This window comes from Eschscholzia californica, unplaced genomic scaffold (assembly GCF_041429995.1).
Source record: "Eschscholzia californica isolate CP2 unplaced genomic scaffold, dmEscCali1.0.p SCAF_2, whole genome shotgun sequence".
NCBI lineage: Eukaryota > Viridiplantae > Streptophyta > Magnoliopsida > Ranunculales > Papaveraceae > Eschscholzia > Eschscholzia californica.
The window spans coordinates 18584734-18604097 of NW_028238309.1; the positions used below are offsets into that span (position 1 = coordinate 18584734).

At 36.4% G+C, this 19364-nt stretch overlaps 1 protein-coding gene and 1 long non-coding RNA gene across 2 annotated transcripts; one reads left to right on the forward strand and one right to left on the reverse strand.

Moving 5' to 3' along the window:
* Nucleotides 1-2425: 2425 nt before the first annotated feature.
* ABO5 (ABA Overly-Sensitive 5) lies at nt 2426-5071 on the forward strand. The gene is made up of 2 exons (XM_086657595.1): nt 2426-3264; nt 3443-5071. Exons 1-2 carry the CDS (start codon nt 2455-2457, stop codon nt 4646-4648), a joined length of 2016 nt encoding a protein of 671 aa, XP_086513721.1. The 5' UTR covers nt 2426-2454; the 3' UTR covers nt 4649-5071.
* An 8748-nt stretch (nt 5072-13819) lies between these two features.
* LOC147556665 (uncharacterized) lies at nt 13820-15251 on the reverse strand. The gene is made up of 2 exons (XR_015234916.1): nt 15160-15251; nt 13820-14096 (listed from the first exon to the last, which is right to left on the reverse strand). It is a non-coding gene; the product is annotated as an uncharacterized LOC147556665 (long non-coding RNA).
* Between the last annotated feature and the right edge of the window lie 4113 nt (nt 15252-19364).

Genomic DNA, 19364 nt, shown 5'->3' on the forward strand with positions numbered 1-19364 from the left:
TTACTCATAGAGATACTTGATTTTAATTGAATTTATTTATGATTTACGCGATTACTTTTGTATACGAAGTAGTGGTGATATTGGTGGTAGTGGCGGTGCCATGAAGGTATGGTTATGGGGTGTGGTGGTGGTTGAGGTTTGATGGTGATGGTGGTAGAGAGGTATAATGGTGGCAGCGGTGGTGGTAGAGGTATGATGGTGGCGATGGTGGTGAAAGTATGGTGGTGGTGGAAGTACGGTGGCGGTGATGGTGCAAATACAGTGGTGGTTGGGACACGACGGTGATTGTGGTGGATAAGGTATGTGAGTGATAATGACAAAGTTATGGTGGTGGTGGTATGATGATGGTGGTAAAGGTGGTGGATAAGATATGTAGGTGGTAATGATGGAGGTATGGTGGTGGTGGTGAAAGTACCGTGGTGGTGGTGAAGGTATGGTGGTGGCTGTGGTGGTGGTGGCGGTGAAGGTACGGTGGTGGTGAAGGTACGGTGGTGGTGGTGATGGTAGTGGTGGTGGAGATACGAGGTGGTTGTTGACGAGGTGTAGTGGTGTATGGTGGTGGTACGAAGGTGGTGGTTAAGGTGTGGTTGTGGTAGTTGAGGTAGGGTGGTGGGGGAGGTGCAATGATTGTTGTGGTGGTGGTGAGAGTAGAATGATATGGTAGAAGTTTAGTTGTGGTAGTGGAGCGAAGATAGGCAAAAAAAATTCGTCAAGTAAAATTCATGCATGTCTAAAAAAAAGTTACTTTACTTTGAAGTCTAAAACTAAAAATTTTAACTTAAAAAAAGTCAAATTTTAACTTAAATGAAGTCGGTAATTTTTGCGTACCAAACTAACTTTTTGACTTTTCTACTTAAATAAGCAAAAATGTAACTTATTTTAGTGTTGCCAAACGACACCTAAACTAAAACCGCCTCACTCACACTTACAGTCACTCACCGCCGACGACCACCACTCCCCAACAACCGATCCACCGCATACCACCACCACTACACCTGTAACATTAACACCACCACTCCACAACCACCAAATGGTTAGTGTTTTCTTTTATTTCATGAACATGTGATTATGATCTCTTAATCAGAGACTTATAATTTATTTTTTCTTTTTGGTTTACATATGATATGATCTTTGATCAGTGACGTTATAATTTTTTTTTTATTTCATGGACTAATGGACACAAATCTCTTTTGATGTAACTTTTTGTGTAGAGATTAAATAAATATAGTGGATGAAATTTAGTTTAATTTTTTATATTTTAAATTATGTTTTTTTATGTATATTATTTTTAATTTAGTTTAATATAAACGGAACTCGAAACCCGACCTGCCCGAGCCCGTTAAAGCCCGAACGGACACTCGGGCATAATCGGGCTGCGGGCTCCCACATGCTCATGTTTACCCGCCCGAACTCACCCGATATCCCGATCGGGTGACTTGCTCTCCCACCGAACCCACCCGTGCATGAAAATCGTGAGCCCGAACCCACCCGATTCCCACCCCTAGGAGGGAGGTCTGCCTTAGGAGATAACGACCGACCTCTTTATGCAGGGGTGACATCTTTGTCTGATGTGTCTGTATCTTCTTGTTTGCTCCAGGTGCCTAAAGCTGAATGTGTCAGGCCTATTTGCTATTTAGTTCATGTGCTTGGTTATCCCGTAGGCCCATTAATTGTGGATTTTTAGGGGTGCTCTTAATGACGGATTTTGGCCCACATCCAAATGAATAAAATAACAATTTATAAGTCAAAAATGAAAAAGAAACATAACACTTAACTACAAAAACACAAATAATTATAACAAAAAAAATTTTGATTACTATTTGGCAAGATATAATTAAGACATGTGTTGATTGTTGAATCTACCTTCATCAACATATCTTAGTCTATTACAAAAAAGGAGATGAAGGTTGATACTTCGATGCAAAACTTCGAAATGAACTATATGATGATCTGAGAGAGATAAATATAGATATATGGAGAGTCGAGAGGGTAAAGATAATCAGATTCACCATTTATATTTTAGAGAGAAAAATTGAAAGCTTTAGATTCTAGCAAGAATAAATCTAGGTTTTAAGGATATTAAACCTAGATTTGTGCTGCCCTTATTTCGTTTCTTCTTTTCTACAACACAAGGGTTGATGCCCTTGATCTGCTATATGCCCTAGATTTCTACAACGAAAAGACTTTTCTTCTTCTTTGTTGACCTAGATTTGCTTAATGTCCTAGATTTTGAGCTTGAAGGGTTCGAGAGGACCAAGACTCTTGGACAGGCTGAGTCCGACACCTTAAACAAGGACTCAGACTGGTTAGTCCGAGAAGAGCAATGGGAGCCTATAGATATCGTGAGTCAATGGAGATTGCCCGTGGTCAATAACTCAACGGGGGCCCAATAGCAATTTTCGGGTGCCCCTATAGACAGCACCCAAATCTATACGTCCCTTCCTAACAGGGTTTATGCAAGTTCTTTCAAGAGTGAGGAAAAACAACAAAATGAAGAAACGCCTTCAATATCATCATAATCAACTCCGACTTTACTACGCCACCACTATACGAAGATTCGCCACCAAATACAGCGGCAGAGTCGTCGGTAGCACCGAAGATGAACGAACCTTCGTTATCGAAGTTGAATCACCCAACGTTCTCCGTGATATTAGAGGCTACCCTCTCCCTCGACGTGATCTCATTTGCAAAATCTCTAAAATTCTTCAATCTTCATCTTCTGATGCCGACGACCCTTTTTTTCAACTTTCTGATTATCTTCAAACCCTTAACCTAACCCTAACTTCTTCTGAAGCTAGTGAAATCCTCAAATCCCTTCGTACTCCTCGAAGAGCCCTTGAATTCTTTCGATTTTGTTCTTCCTCTGTCCCTGGTTTCCGTCATGATTGTTTCACATACAATCGTATTTTCACAATTTTATCCAAATCTTCTTCCCCAGATGCCCTAAATGTTGTTAGTCGAGTTTTGGATGATATGGAGAAATCAGGGGTTAGAGGTAGTATATCCACTGTTAATATTTTGATTGGGATTTTTGGTGGTGGTTCTAGTAATGGGGTTTTGGAATTGGAAAGATGTTTGGGTTTGGTTAAGAAATGGGATTTGATGTTCAATTGCTATACTTATAAGTGTCTTCTTCAGGCTTATTTGAGGTTGAATGATATTTCTAGGGCTTTTGATGTTTATTTGGAAATGAGAAGACGTGGTTATATATTGGATATTTTTGCTTATAATATGCTTTTGGATGCTCTCTCTAAAGACGAAAAGGTTCAATCTTTTATCTTGTTTTTATTACTTTTATAGAGAATTTATAGAATATGATGTGAATTTTCTTCTTCGAAGGATTATATTATTGAATGTTATTGTTTCTCTATGATGGGTTTAAATTAGATTCATGGGTGATTCTTGTAATTCCATAGTATCTGATTTTTTGCCGTTTTGATAGGTTGAGCAAGCTTACAAGGTTTTTGCTGACATGAAGAAGAAGCATTGTGAGCCGGACGAGTATACCTATACAATTATGATAAAGATGACAGGAAAGATTGGGAAACCAGAGGAATGCTTGTCGCTCTTTCATGATATGATAACTAGTGGTTGTTCCCCTAACTTAATTGCTTATAACACTATGATCCAAGCCCTTGCTAGGAACCGGGTGATTGAAAAAATGATCATTGTTTTCTCTAAAATGGTTAAAAATGGCTGTCAGCCAAATGAATTTACATACAGTGTAATTTTGGATGTTCTAGTTGTCGAAGGAAAACTTGGTAGATTAGATGAAGTTGTGGAAATGTCAAAGAAATATATGACCAAATCGATTTATGCTTACTTGGTTAAGAGATTGAGCAAATTGGGTCATGCTAACGAGGCTCATAGATTGTTTTGTAATATGTGGAATTTTCATGACAGTGGTGATAGAGATGCTTACTTCTCTATGTTGGAGAGTCTCTGTAGTTCTGGCAAAACTGTTGAAGCTCTTGACTTGCTTAGTAAGATCCATGAAAAAGGAATAAGTACTGATACACTCATGTATAATATGGTATTCTCTGCTCTTGGAAAGTTAAAGCAGATTTCTCATATTCATGATCTTTATGAGAAAATGAAGAAAGACGGGCCATGTCCAGATATATTCACGTATAATATTCTTGTCGCGAGCTATGGTAGAGCCGGCAGAGTCGACGATTCTGTCAAACTGTTTGAAGAAATGGAGATTAGTAATTGTAAACCAGATGTAATCACTTACAATTCTTTGATTAATTGTCTTGGTAAAAATGGTGATCTCGATGAAGCCCATATGCGGTTTAAGGAGATGCAAGAAAAAGGCTTGAATCCTGATGTTGTAACTTATAGCACTCTCATCGAATGCTTTGGCAAGACGAGTAAGGTTGAGATGGCTCTTACTTTGTTTGATCAGATGCTTGCTGAGGGGTGTTATCCCAACATTGTGACCTATAATATATTGCTCGATTGTCTTGAGAAGTGTGGAAAAAACGCCGAAGCCTTGGAGCTGTACTCGAAGTTGAAGCAACAAGGACTAACTCCAGATTCTATTACATATACAATCCTTGAGCGTCTACAAAGTGGGTCACATAAAATGGTAAGAGTTCGAAGACAGAACCCGATAACAGGTTGGGTAGTTAGCCCTTTACGGTGATGAAGCCCATTAACAAGTACCGACCAGAGAAACACTCTCTTGTTCTATCGAACCTGGCCCGAGAACTATGATACTAGAAGATGCCTGTCAGGTTGTTCTTTCGCAAGACAAAAAAACCATATATGGATCTACGTCTTGTCATATACATGAAGATTGGACCCTGAAGTTCTGAAATTTTTCAGCAGCATGAACTACAGGATTTTGACATTTGAAGAGGTAACCCTTATTCGATATCGGAAATCATGTTATTTTCAACCATGCCCTCAATTTGAATGTACACTAATTTCATATATATAGAATCTCCATGTCTGTAGAACTAGTGAACTACTGAAGTTCAGTTTACTATGATTTGTAATGCTCACACAGAATCTTGCTTGTACCACCAGTCATAATTTTTCAGTAAAACTCTTGATTAACTGTGAATGTACCTTCTCTTTTTATCTCTCCAGCATTCAAATTTTGTTGGTAGTGGCCTTAAAATTTAGAAACCAGGAGTTTTTAGTTGGGCTACTTTTTCTTATTTATTCTCACAACATGGGCTATTGGGCTTGACTATGTGGGCTATATGCATGGACCTTCATTTTGTAGTCCTATTCTTGAGTGACTGGTGTGGTTACTGTCTTATTGGGAAGAGATGAAGGGAATTGAAAAGTGATCCAAGGGAAGAAAATTCTTATTGGTAAAAGAAATGTAGGAGTAAAAAGACTGATAAAGCATCTTCTTTTCTAGTCTTATTTGACCTAATGTCCTTTTGAATGATCCCATTTACCCTTTAATCCCATTAGTATTAGATTTAAATAAGTTCAAGGGAACAAAGGAATATTATACTATTTTAGAAGAGTAATATGTTTTTCAGTAGGAATTTTGTTGAAATAAACCATACAGAATTTTAGTTTGCAAGAACTGTCTTAAAATTTATACATAGCCAATATCTCAAGGAAGATCTTGAGAACTTGTAAACTTGTTGAATAAATTCAGATATTGAAATTTGGTTTGCAAGAACTTCTTGACACCAAACTCAGTTGCCTTCTGTTTTCGTGTAGAACTAAATTTGAAATGATTACATTATTTAAGGTAATTTCAGTTGTTTTGCAAGTTTTTATCTTTAGATCTTGAACAAATATTTATATCCACTGCATATGCTATCAGCTTCCACGACAAGTCTTAATTTGAAAAGAAGATTTGATTTCAGGTCTGAATCGATTAGAGAAGTAAACTTATACAAGTACTCAAACTATACAAGTAAATTACAATTATTTATTTTAGTTTTTAAATTCGAATTTAACAAAAATTATACAGCACCTCATGCAAAATCTCAATGAAGATCTTGTGAACTATTAAAAACAACAAAGGATTGTCTTTGGCCTTTCATAGATGCCTTGCATTTTAGAATTGCTTTCAAGAATATGAAATCGCATTTTAGAATTGCTTTCAAGAATATGAAATCATATAAGTAGCTTAGTTGCTTAGTTTATTTTCTATTCGCTACGACTTTCCTTTATGTGGTTGACCATGATGGAGCCCCATTGGGGGAATCAGTGGCCTAGATTATTGTATGAATTGACTTATAAATATCCTTTGTACGAATGGTCCTAATGGATTGATTCTGGGTGGACCAAGACACTCTTAGTAGTTGACATATTTTTCTATCCTATGAAGCAATGAGGCTTAATGATTCCAATATGTAATATAGAAAAACAAGAAAGAGGAATTTTAGAAAGGAAGTCAATAGATATAGAAAGAATAAATACTTGAATTCTCAATGACCCCAACTTGTACAGTATTTGATTGAATGACCCAACTTGTACAGTATTTGATTTGATGCATGGGCTCATGGGCTACTCAAATGATTCCACATAATTCACTGTTTTAAGGAAAATCCTGTGCTAATATTACTATTTTAATTTTTTGTTTTTGGAACGGTACAATAGCAGAGGGTTCAAATACGGTTAAACTTACATTAAAGATCTATAACTAATGAATTTTCACTTTCGATGAGAATGGATGTTCGAGTAACGGAGTGAATGTCTAACCACAAAACTAAATAGTAGTACTTGCAACAAAAAAAACTAGTAATGAAAATCAATTAAACAGAATTTAAAGTAATTTGTGATTCGTGTTTTTGAACGAACCAAACCTCTTATAGAATACTAGGGTCCATGGGTTTTAAGCCCTAAATAAAATCTGAAAAGGGGAAAGAGTCCTACCTTCCCAAAAAAAAAAAGATTTTAGTCCTTTTCCCTTTTGGACACTATTACCCTCTTATGTGATAAACATCTTCCATACAACTCCCACCTAATTTCCCACCGGACGTCAGATGATTAGAATCCACTAAAATCCGTAATTTAACTTTCAAAATGGAAAAGATTTTTTTCACTTTCTCTCTCTAATCCAAAAAACAGAAACTTTTTACTCTCTTTCTCTCTCCAAAAAACCGAACGACCCTAACCCTCTCCGAAAAACCCTAAAATCTCGTCCATCAAGCTTTTTAAAGATTTTTAAAGGTTTTTAAAGACTTTGAAGTTTGGTTCTAGATTTTGGTGAGATTCTAAAAGATTTTTTAAAGTTATTTTGGGTTTTTCTGTGGTTTTTCTGTTTAGGGTGTATGTTCGTCAACCAATTTTGTGTTTTTTCTAAACAAAAACGTGTTATGTATGATGGAAAACACTTTTAGGGTTTTTGGATTTAGGATCTCTGTTTTGATTTTTCGTATATTGTTTGAAAAAATAAAAGTTTATATACCAAAACGGGCTCCTGATTTACATACAGTGAATATAATACTAAAATACATGTAATTTATAAGAAAATTCTTAAAATTTCAAACAATTTAAGTAGTTTATGTATGTGCAGGAGATTAAGAATGACCTCTAAGTCGAAAAAGACTTCCAAAGCTACAAAGGTAACTATACCAACAAGAAAAAGTCCTATGAAAAGAAAAAACAGTGTTGAGGAGGTACGGAGGAAGAAAGTAAAGAGCAAATCACCTTCGATTCAAGAGGTAATAGTGAAAAGGGTAAATATTTATTTGTCAATGATACATTATCACTCAGTAAAAATAGATAAAATGTGGATTAACAACTTTTTTGTTTGCTTAGAACAGATCCAAAGCTTTTTTTGTACAATAAATTATATTAAATTTTAAATACGTTACTCATTATTTCTGAAAAAACTATTGTTGTTTGTTATAAATTATGCATAAATGTTGATATATATGTTGCCCATCCATGTACTCGTCACTTGCAGTCTTCAATGGGACAAACGACAGTTACACGCTTTAAATCATTTTTGACAAACTTGAGATCGTGACATGTTCTTATACTATAGTGGCGAAGGGCTAATCGAAATGCTTTAGCACCATATGGAAACAACTGACCAACTTCATTAAAGATTTTATCCCAACCATCGGATTTGAGTACGATCTTCTCCACTACATGGGATGCTTCTGTTGGAAATTCCATAACTAAATTCTAAACTACAAAGACTGATTTATAATGAAAATAAACTAAAAATTGGGAGACGATGAAGGAGTAATCGAAGATGATGAAAGGAGAAACGGATTTACAGATGATGAAGACACATACGATGCATTTTTAGAGAGAGAAAATCTATAATAGTGAAGATATACCTGATTAAAATTGTAAAAGGAAGAATATGATGCCGATTAAAATGTAAGGAAGAAGATGTTTCAAGATGACGATGAAGAAACACTTTAAGTTGAGACGGATTCGACTTCTCTAAGCAGTTGGAATTCTTTTCAGAGATACAATAATGTAGGTTTGATTACGAAGAACCAATAAAGGATAAACAATGGTGGTTTCCGGAGGTGTAATAGGGTTGAAGCAGATTCGAAGATTCACTAATGGAGAACCGATGGTGGTTTCAGTTATGCTATAAGGTTTTTGATTTAGAGAGAGAAAACAAAGGGTTTCAGTTATAGTTAGAAGATTGGAGAGAGAAAATGTGAGATTAAACGGGAAAGAGAATTTGGGGATTGATTTTCAAAAGAGGGTTATATCTTATATATAAGGCATAATAGGTATTATGATAAAATATAAATCATAGAGATCTATTTTTTTTTATTGAGATGGACCCATTTGGACTAGATTTCCATTATAATTAATATTTTGGCTTACAATCCTATATTATTGTTAGGGTGGACTAAATGTGGGTTTAGGGGTAGATTTTTGGACTATAAATCCAAAAATCTAGAATATTATTAAGAATTAACAATAATAAGACTAACTAGAGGTAGAATAAAGACTTCCATTTTGTAAATTGTAAACATTTTATAGCTTTGGAAATCCTTTTATAAAATTAAACAACCTTGTCTATAAGCAGAACTGTTATAATTGAAATACAGTTAGACTTGTAGGGTAACTGTTGGTTGCAAATTCCCCTTTTTGCTTATCAGTTTTACAACTATCAGAATGTTTTTTTCTGTTATAACTTAAAATTTGTGGGACAATTGTTATGACTACACAATAACAAACGATTGATTCTAATAATTAACTATTATTTTCAAACTATAAAAAAGTTAAAATTTTTATCTCATAGATTATATATTATATAAAAACAACGACCAACTTCGACATCTCTCCATTTAGAACTCCAAGTCCAACAGATAATATTTCATCAAAAAAAAAAGTCCAACAGATAATATAAGAATTAGAAAAGCTGAATAAGGCATATAGGGAACAACTGGCAAAACATCACTGGGTTCATAATGGTGATCGTATTACTAAAGCATTCCATGCATTTATTAATCACCATGGGAAATGCAATCGAATTCAGTATTTACGAAATAAATAGCAAATGTGGACTTTCGATTTCATACAGATAGGTCAAAGGTTGACGACTCACTTCAAAGATTATTTTACTGCGGCCACTACAAATCCACTGGCACCTAATCTCGACGGTTGCTTTCCATCTATAGCTATGTCTGAAAACCATCAGCTTAAGATCTAGGCAACTGGTGAAGAAATACATAATGTTATCACTAAAATGGGATCCTTAAAATCACCAAGTCCCGACCGTTTTCCAGCTATAATTTACAGGAAATGTTGAAACATTGTTGGTCAAGATGGGAAAGCACTTATGACATTAGTATTGAATTCAAGTTCTCTCCTAATAATAAATCACACTTTCATCTCATTAATCCCAAAGACCGACAACCCAAAGTTGATCAAATTTCTATCCGGTAGCATTGTGTAATGTAACATACAAGATGGTCGCCAAGTAACTCGCCAACCGGCTACGACCATTTTCAGATACTCGAGTAATAGAGTTTGAAAATGCATTTGTCCCAAAAGACAAATATCTGATAGTATTCTTATGGCCAAAGAGATTATCTATTCTGTTGTTCCTCCGGTTATGATTTGAGTTCAGTTTGTCTCTGTCTTGTCTTGATTAAGACAAAGTCTGGGTTGAAGTAGGGAACTTCCTTTCTCTAAGTTATAGAGAGATAAATGATAAGCGAATACTGACTTTGTTAGTAATTCCTTCTTTCAGATTAACCGAGATAAACAAAAGATAATGAAGTCGAGGCGACCAATCGTTAGGGTGTATGCCTTCGGGATACAACGACTATCCTTTTAGAATTTAAGATGGTACTTCTATATTCTGAAAGCGGCCGAACCTTCGTAAATAATTTGAGCTCTTAGACTGAAGAAAATAGATCTTCTAGACACTCAGATACTTCTCTCTTCAAAATTCTAGACACACCAGAGAATATTTCTAAAATCAGAAATATATTTCAGACACACCAACACTGATTTCAGGAGAGAAGAGAAGAAGAAAATAGACGAAATTCACTCGGAGACTTCTTTCTTCAGGATTCTAGATATTCTTGAATATTTCTAAAATCAGAATTATATTCCAGACACACCTAAATACTGATTTTAGAAGAGAAGAAGAGAATGAATTGGATGAAGAACGAAATGATTTTGGGTTGTTTATATAGGACTCGAATAGGTACATGTGTCTTTTGGGGTTAAGGGACACAACTGTTCGGAACTAGGAACTAAACTTGAAGTCGGGATCAAGTTTAGAGTCGGTTGAAATCTGGGACGTTATACTAGGCTCAATTACTCGGGTGAAATGCCCACCATTGGATAGAGCAAGATGCAGCCTGAATTCGTCCCAACAGATCAAGAAAGTGACTGTTAGATGAGAATCTATTGAAATCCCGAAGCTAGCCCGATAGGGAGAAGACGCGCCCCTTGGATCTCGCTGATCCAACGCGGCTGCCTTCGCCCCAACACTGTCCCGAGTATTTCAAAGCGCGACCGTCAGATCTCGCAAATCTCGCGGAGTGAACGCGAGCCGTCCAGATCTGGACGTGCTCGCGTCGCTCAAAGAACCCCAAATTGACTTGCCCAACTTGATGCTTTAGTCCCTATTTTAACTGATCTTCGTCCTTTAAACTTGATTTTCTCATTCATCCGGAATCGGATTTGAGTGATTCTTGGTTCTAAGTTTAAGAGTTCGACGAGACGAACGCACACACATTCTGTTTCTGAATTTGACGAGTCGGATCGAGCCAAAATCGACTCCAATTCCAACATATTCTACAAGACAGATGCATAGCAACGAGGGAGTTTTCTCTCTCAAGCTTGACATAGAAAAGGCAAACGATAGGGTCGATTGAGGCATCAAACACATTAATTTGCTTCGGTCTAAATAGCTCAACAGTGGATCTGATCATGAATTGTGTTACCACGACTACTTTTTTAGCTATTGGTAAATGGAGTCGCTCAAGAAACATTCTCAAATAGCAGAGGGTTACGGCAAGGGTGCCCTCTGGCCCCTTATTTATTCATCCTAACTTCGAACTAGTTTTAGATCAATATAATGCAAGCTGAACAAGAAGGTTTATGTCAAAGATAGAAATTAAATTATGTCGTTCCATCCATTACCCATCTGTGTTTTGTAGATGATCTCTTCCTATTTGGGAGTTGCAAAAAGACAATGTTCACCGTCTAAAGCAAATGATTCAAATGTATTCTGAGTGCTCGGGTCAAATTATAAACTTCCACAAATTAATCATACACTTCAATAAAGATATCTCACATCATTACAATGAAGAATCTGCAACTTGGTTGGGAGTTAAAGATATGGGGGGTGATGAAAATATTTAGGCACCCATATACTTCAATTTGACTCTCGAATGGGTTCCTTCGACTTCTTAATTAAAAAATTACAAAATAAACTATTTAGTTGGAAGGGTCGATTCATTTCTCATGGGTGTGATGTTCTCATTAAATCATCCTTATCTTCTGTCTCAGTATTTCATATGACTACGACAACTTCACATAAGGACATTATCAAACATATAGAGATAGGTGAACACGATTTCTGGTGGGGACATCCGACTGACTCTAGGAAAATCCACTTCATAAATTGGAATATCTTATGTTCACCAAAGCCTAAAGGAAGGTAAGGCATAAGAAACTTGAGTTTTGTCAACAAAGATAATTTGGCACCTTTTTCAAATGCTGGTGCGACTTGGGTTAACTTAATCAAAGCCAAATACTTCCGAAATTAAAGCTTCTGGATGAAAATTTTAAATCGAACATCTTCTCCGCTTTGGAAGGGTCTAATAAGCATTTGAGATGTAATCTCTTATCAAGTTGTATTTTGCAAATTTGGAATTAAAAATAAGTAGACATTTTTGCAGATCCTTGTGTTCCAAACTTGGGTAAAGTACTACATCCAAAACGAAGTGATTGGCCAACTAGGATCCAGAAACTCAACAACCTTATTGATGACGATAAACGACAATGGCAGACACCCTTGATACACTCATTGTTCCCACATGAAGGTGTTGATGATATGCCTAAATTTCGATCACGTCGGATCCATGATGACGATCGGTTCATATAGGCAAAGACGAAAACAAGTATTTTTATCACAAAATCCTTTATCAAGAACTGCTCAATCGAAACTCTGTCAACTTTTTACCCTGAAACCTCGACGGGAAGAAATTTTATAAGAATATTATCCTTCTACCAAAGGTAAGATGTTTTGCTTGGAAGGTAATTTGTGACGGTTTACCGATTCGAGCAAACCTAAGGAAACTTATCCTAGTCTCATCTAACCTTTGTCTACGTTACACTTGTTTTAATAAATGTTGTTTACCTTATGAAATATCTGGAAAAAAAAAAAGAAATAGATTCCACTTTAGCTCCACTATTTTCAATTTCAATCAAGTAATACACAGGATAAAAATAGATATGGCGCACCTACCACATGACCGGTTTCAATGCTCTTCTACAAGTTATAACCCGAACTCTCCCAACTACTCTGGGTTTCACCCATGGAGTCATTCATTAAGACGACGAAGCCTTCTCTAATAGCAGAGCAAGTTGTGATACCATCGCAAGGAATTCTTTTTTGTATTTTCTAGGCAGGAGAATCCCGATGTCTTCATTGTTAAAACCCCATTGAAGCAGAGGGGGGGTGTTATTTTGTTAGGCGTGGAGTTTGCAAGAACCATGCATCATTTTAAGATCATAATAGGTAGTGACTCTCAAGCACCCATCAGTCATCTACTTCGAGAACACACTCACATCTCTTGGCAACTTTGACCAATTCTCAGTGATATCCGACATCTAAAAACTATTTTCGAATCAAATAAGTTCTGCTACTGCCCAAGAGTTTGCAATACAACAATACATAAGTTAGCAACATAACAATAAACAACAATGTTTATGGTGTTTGGGATAGAGTTAATGTTCCTAATTGTATTGTAACTTGTATCCAAAATGATAACTGTGACGCCCCAAGCCCAGCAGTTACCGATATTGTCCTCCCTTTACGCCACCACCCTCGCACGGATGGTAGGAGGTTTTGTTCTTGGCGAGAGCACCACAGACTCCCCCAAAAGGCCTCGACACTTACCAAGCTTGAGCATACACCTATAGCCCAGGCTCCGGACACTCTCGTGAGCGATGTGGGACTATCACAATCCCCCACCCTCAGCGAAGAGCCGTCCTCGGCTCTGATACCAACTGTGACGCCCCGTGTCCCAAAATAGACACGACCACGCCCCGGCAACTCACAGACGAGACAAAAATCCGACAGAGTCTCCTCTGTAAATCGAACCGGTCGCACCTGTAAACCTGTCATGCAAATCATACATTCGCATACACAAAGAGATAAACTATCGAGCGGAAGCTAAACAAACTCAACTCAGTTTCGGGTCGAAACCCGAACCACAAAAATATAAAAGCCTTATAAACAACGATACAATCTATAAACAAATCTAAGTGTTACGTATATACATATTAGTGTTTGGTTTCTGCAATAAATACATAACTTTAAAATAACGAGAAGTCAATAAACGAAAACCAAAGAAAACGACGCAACACCTCTAGCCTCGTCAAACAAGATCACCGGCTGGAATACAACTCCGCGTCGAGGCTACGACAAAGCACCTGCACACTAACAACTAGTAGGGGGTCAGAATACTCACCGACACGAGTTATTCTGGTAGAAGACTAATCCAAAACCCATCACGTTTTCAAAGGTTCATTTAATAAGTTGTAAACATCATGACAAAACGAGTTATCAAACCAGTTACTGTATATACTATATACAAAACGTTTTCCTTAATCTAGCAAGCAATAGCAGTGATTAGCTGCCCACCCATGGTGCGCTCCCAATAAGAGGAGAGTTCCTCAGGAGAACCTAGAGTGCGTTAGATAGTACCAGCCCATTTATGGCACTAGCTAATGCACTACGTCTCCTCGAGAAAGAGACTTACCCCTAGCCGGTAAGCCCCTCTCCCACTAAGGGACTCCGCAATCATTGAAGAGTTTACCTCATGATACATATATACCTTAAGTATCTAAATACGTTTTTGATCACCGAGTTCGAATAAGAGAGCCGTCCCCCAATACCCATGGAAGGACCTGAACCTCATTCTCTTCGGTACCCTGTCATGCATCTAATGCGATCTTTCAAACTCAGTTTTATTCGTATATCAAAACCACATTCTCATTCGATTTATTATCTTATCAAACACGGAAGTGGAACAACCAAGAGCCATATCGCCACAAAGCAGAGGGATTCCCAATCAATGTCACCTCCCAGTCGAGCGGTCAGGTGTACGTCCCTGAGCCTCGAACTGGAGGTACGAGCACCAATGGCCAGCAAGTGAAGCACTCTACTCCCACAGGTCTCATGACTAGTGTCGCCCACCTCACCGGTCTCACACGGGTCACAACCGTGTCCACATGTCATCCTACCCTCAATGGCTACGTGCCCGTAGGTTGACATAATTCGCAGTCGGGTACATACAAGAAAATCCCCAGTAGTTCACAATCATCGTAAAATCAGTTCGAAAACATTTCGCATATCGCATCAAAACATTTCAAGCATATTTCAATTCACCACATAAATCGAGTTTCATGCTACCTAAACTCTAGTTATAATGACGCATATATAACTATAGAATCTAGCATATTCATTATCTATAAAACCATGCTGGATAAAAGATTCAGAACCCCTACCTCAGTCCTTGCATCACCAAAGACCTCCCGCCTACCAGACGACCTAATTCCTCCTCATTCGCATACTCTGAGACAAGGAAGAATGACCAAAAATCGAACAGAAACATTAGGTTCTAAACGAAGAACCTTCATACAATAAAGACAATATCAAAGAGAAAACGATGAAAACTTAAAACACGAAAACAATTAATAACGCTGGAAGACTTCGAATAATCGATTTGATCTCTAACTTTCATAGCCATGTCCACTAAATACTTGAAATGCATACCAACTGACCAACCGACCAACCGACTTCCCATAAATTCTATTTTTCATGTTAGAGTCTTCATAAGCTGACAAATCATATAATGAACTTTATAATATAAATTTATAACCGAAATTGTCCATTTATATGAAATACGACAAAATTTGGATAACCATCTCTATTCCAATTCATTCCCAAAACTAGTCCAAATCTGAAATTTGAGTCGTAAAATAATTCGGCAGCATCTCGTCTATATATGGTCACTCCAAAATAGTCTATAACATTCTAAACATGATCCTGGACATAAATCATTAGAAGAAATCGAATAATAATTGTCTAAATAGCTCCAAATTTCGATCCCAAATGAAATTAGTGCAACTATACAGTTATCGAAATAACCATCCAATAACCATCAAATTTGGACGAAATTGGAAATTCTGAATAGATAGATATGTAGAACAAGTCGAATAGGATTATCTGGAAGAAATTTCATTAAATTTCGACGACCGAGCGCGAAGAAATCAACGAAATAAACTCGAGAACTTTTCACGACCAAAACCCACTTTGCTTCTCTAAGGCTCGGTTCCTTTTTGAAATTGATTTTCAAATCAATTGTAAGTTTGGTTTATACCGTGGAATGAGGTGAGGACGTGGGTACACATGCAGAGGGTTTCATTTTAAACAAAATTGAGTTGCCACACGTGGCCATATAAAGTGGCATGTTACTTAAATTATTTTTAAGTCCTTCATCTGCATTCACCTCATAAACAAGTCCATTATATCTATTTTCAATTAATTCAACCTCAATGAATTGCCATTTAACCCTCAATTTGATTTTTTTCTCCCTCCTATTTTTGATCCCACAACTGAATAAATTATATGGCTCCTACCAATTCGACAACGAAGAAAATTACCGAAAACAAAATGATAGCTAAACTATGTTCGATCTTTCCACGTGACCAATCAAAATTCATTAATTCTCGATATCCATCTAACAAATATTCCTCCAAACCCTAACCCCAATTGACATGATCGAACAGAGAAAGAAGAAAAAACTGATTTTGTTTCTTTCTTATTAAAAAGTCCCAATGAAATCTCAGTTTAGTCCCTGATTTTGTCCCGATTGCAAAATACCCCCTAAGTTTTCCTCTTTGCTGATTTGGCCCTTTTTTTTTACTTCACCCAATTGTCGAATAGTCCCTAAACCAACCTTTTAAAACACGGGATGCTACAATCCTCCCCCCTTAAAGAAATTTCGTCCCCGAAATTTAGATCAGCTCACAAATTGTCCTAAAGTATCCCTCGAATTAAATCGTTTTCCTTTAACAACTTCTTAACCAGATCATATCACAACTCTTCTTTATCATTTCATACTATAATGGTGAACTTCTGACACCATAGATTGATTCTCTAAGAGCTTCTCTTCTCACAATAACTTATGAATTTATTCAGATGACATGGTATCTTTCACCATCCTTACATCCTTCACGCATCTGAATCTTCGAACCTCTCTACAACCCTCATGTATCCTTCCTGAAGTTATGGTCACTCCATTGTGGTCACAATACATCTCCAGTGGTTCAATCAGTAGCTTCTTCGTTACTCGATGGCATTTCTCACATTTCCGGTTCGCCTAGGGTAGAAACTCCTGGCAATGCCTTCATATGAGAATCACCTGATCGAGTGACTTAGGCTCACAAATTTTCACCACTAGTCCATCGATCTTGAAAAAGTTGACCACATATATTAGTCCTTGCCCAAATGAACCAATATCTACATGTATCTTGTAAAGTTCCTTAACAGTTCGTTGTTGTCGATCGTTGTAAACTTCTATATTGCCAAATGCCAACTATATTGATCTCCTCGGACATATTTGTCTTCGATACTACAACAACATCCATGTTGACTTATCTAGAATTTATCTCTGAAACCTCTTGATTGTCCATCCATAATATCTTGCACGACAATGAACGAAATATGTAACCATCTTAAACCTCCAACCGAGTCTTCCGTTCGCGAGTAAAACGAATTAAAAAAAATAAAAATCACAAGAAAAACAAAACAAATCAAATACTATATAACATCTTTTACTCTTGATAGTTTTTAATCTTGAAGCTTTTAGACACCTAGTCTTGACCATTTTTATCTTTTCCTAAAGTTTAGAGCAGTCAATGCTCTACACTATACACGACTTACCGGACAGACACCAGAACTAACTGCTCTGATATAGGTCACCAGAACTAACTGCTCTGATACCAACTGTGACGCCCCAAGCCCAGCAGTTACCGATATTGTCCTCCCTTTACGCCACCACCCTCGCACGGATGGTAGGAGGTTTTGTTCTTGGCGAGAGCACCACAGACTCCCTCAAAAGGCCTCGACACTTACCAAGCTTGAGCATACACCTATAGCCCAGGCTCCGGACACTCTCGTGAGCGATGTGGGACTATCACAAGAACGCATGAATAAAATAAACTTTCTTGTTTTTAAAAAAAAAAAGGGGATGAGTTTTAGGTCCAAAATCACAGGGCCAATGGGTTTAGAACCCAAAGGTAATATTAAATAGAAAATAAATCCACTAGAATTAATTTATATGTCTAACCTCTCATTTCTCTACTACTACCTAACCTATCCCATGTTAAATAAAATTACCAAGATTAGAAGATACAAATGGTCTTTTCAGTTTTCATGAAAATAGTTCCTCAATAAGAAGTTTCTATTCCTACAAAAAGACACCTTCCTTTTAAATGAATGTTTCTATAATCTTTTGACTCAAACAAAATATGTTATAACTCTTGCTTCTTCAGTTCACCGAGAGAAAAACCATCCGCACTTTTAGTCTTCATCTGGAGAAAACATAAAAGAACATGATGCTCAATGGATTAAATTTCTTCTTTTACCATATTCTCGTTTTTTTCAACGATAGATTGTTGCAACGTGCATGGTTTTGTTGTTCTTATTCTTAAAGTTAAGATATCAATCTTTTTCTTAAAAAAAGTTTCTTTAGATATTGTCCCACTGTTTCTCTCTCTATAGTCTTGTTTTCTTCAGAAAATTTACATGAAAAATACGTAGATATTTTGCAAACATTTTATGTATTCTCATAGCATTTTCTTGATTCTAACAACATATTTACGTTATATAATTTTCTCACTTACCCAGTAAATGATTCACGCTTTGTAATTTTGAACGAGTGAGTTTGTTTTTGCAGTCGGCAGCACCCTCAAATTTGTTGTAGCACTTCTTTAATTTTGCATAAATTGTGGAAATTTGACCAACATTTTTTAAACTGACAAAACATAACATATTTTACAAACATAACAGCGTTACTCTCAAAATGACTTTATCAATAGTAGAACTGTACAGATTTTTCGTAAAGTTGTACATTTCGATTCTTTTATCTTTTTTTTATTTTTTATTTTATCATTCTATGAATTACAAATACTTGTTTCAACATCAATATATTTTACAAATTAACTGACGAGATTGTGGAAGATTATGGTTGTAAATGATATTGCACGTTGATGAATTTGTGGTCGAATCTAACTATAAGCATTTTTCACACGGAATGTTAACCAATGATTTAACAATACAAGCAGAAAGGAAGAGGATTGAATTAACTTGGTTGTTACTGGATGAAGTGAAGGATAAATGAAAAAAAAACTTTAAGTTATTAGTTCTTGTAATTGATTATGTTGTAATGAATTATTTTAATTTAAATTACTCTAAGTTTAGTACAAATATCGTGAAATACGTTAAAAATGTTGAGAGTTAATAAAAAATGCTAGAATATATCACAGAACTGTTAGAAATATCATAACGATGTCGGAAAATATTTTTTATTATCTTTGAGTATATCCATATAAGGCTTGGCCGACATGGGTGAAGATAGGACCAATGTAAAATAATAAAAATGTAAGATGCAGTAGAATTTTGTGCTAACATCTATTTCATGATCGGG

Coding starts and splice junctions, on each gene's coding strand:
- ABO5 (XM_086657595.1), top strand. CDS start 2,455: ATGCAAGTTCTTTCAAGAGTGAGGAAAAACAACAAAATGAAGAAACGC. Junction 3,265..3,442: donor CTCTCTCTAAAGACGAAAAG/GTTCAATCTTTT, acceptor CCGTTTTGATAG/GTTGAGCAAGCTTACAAGGT.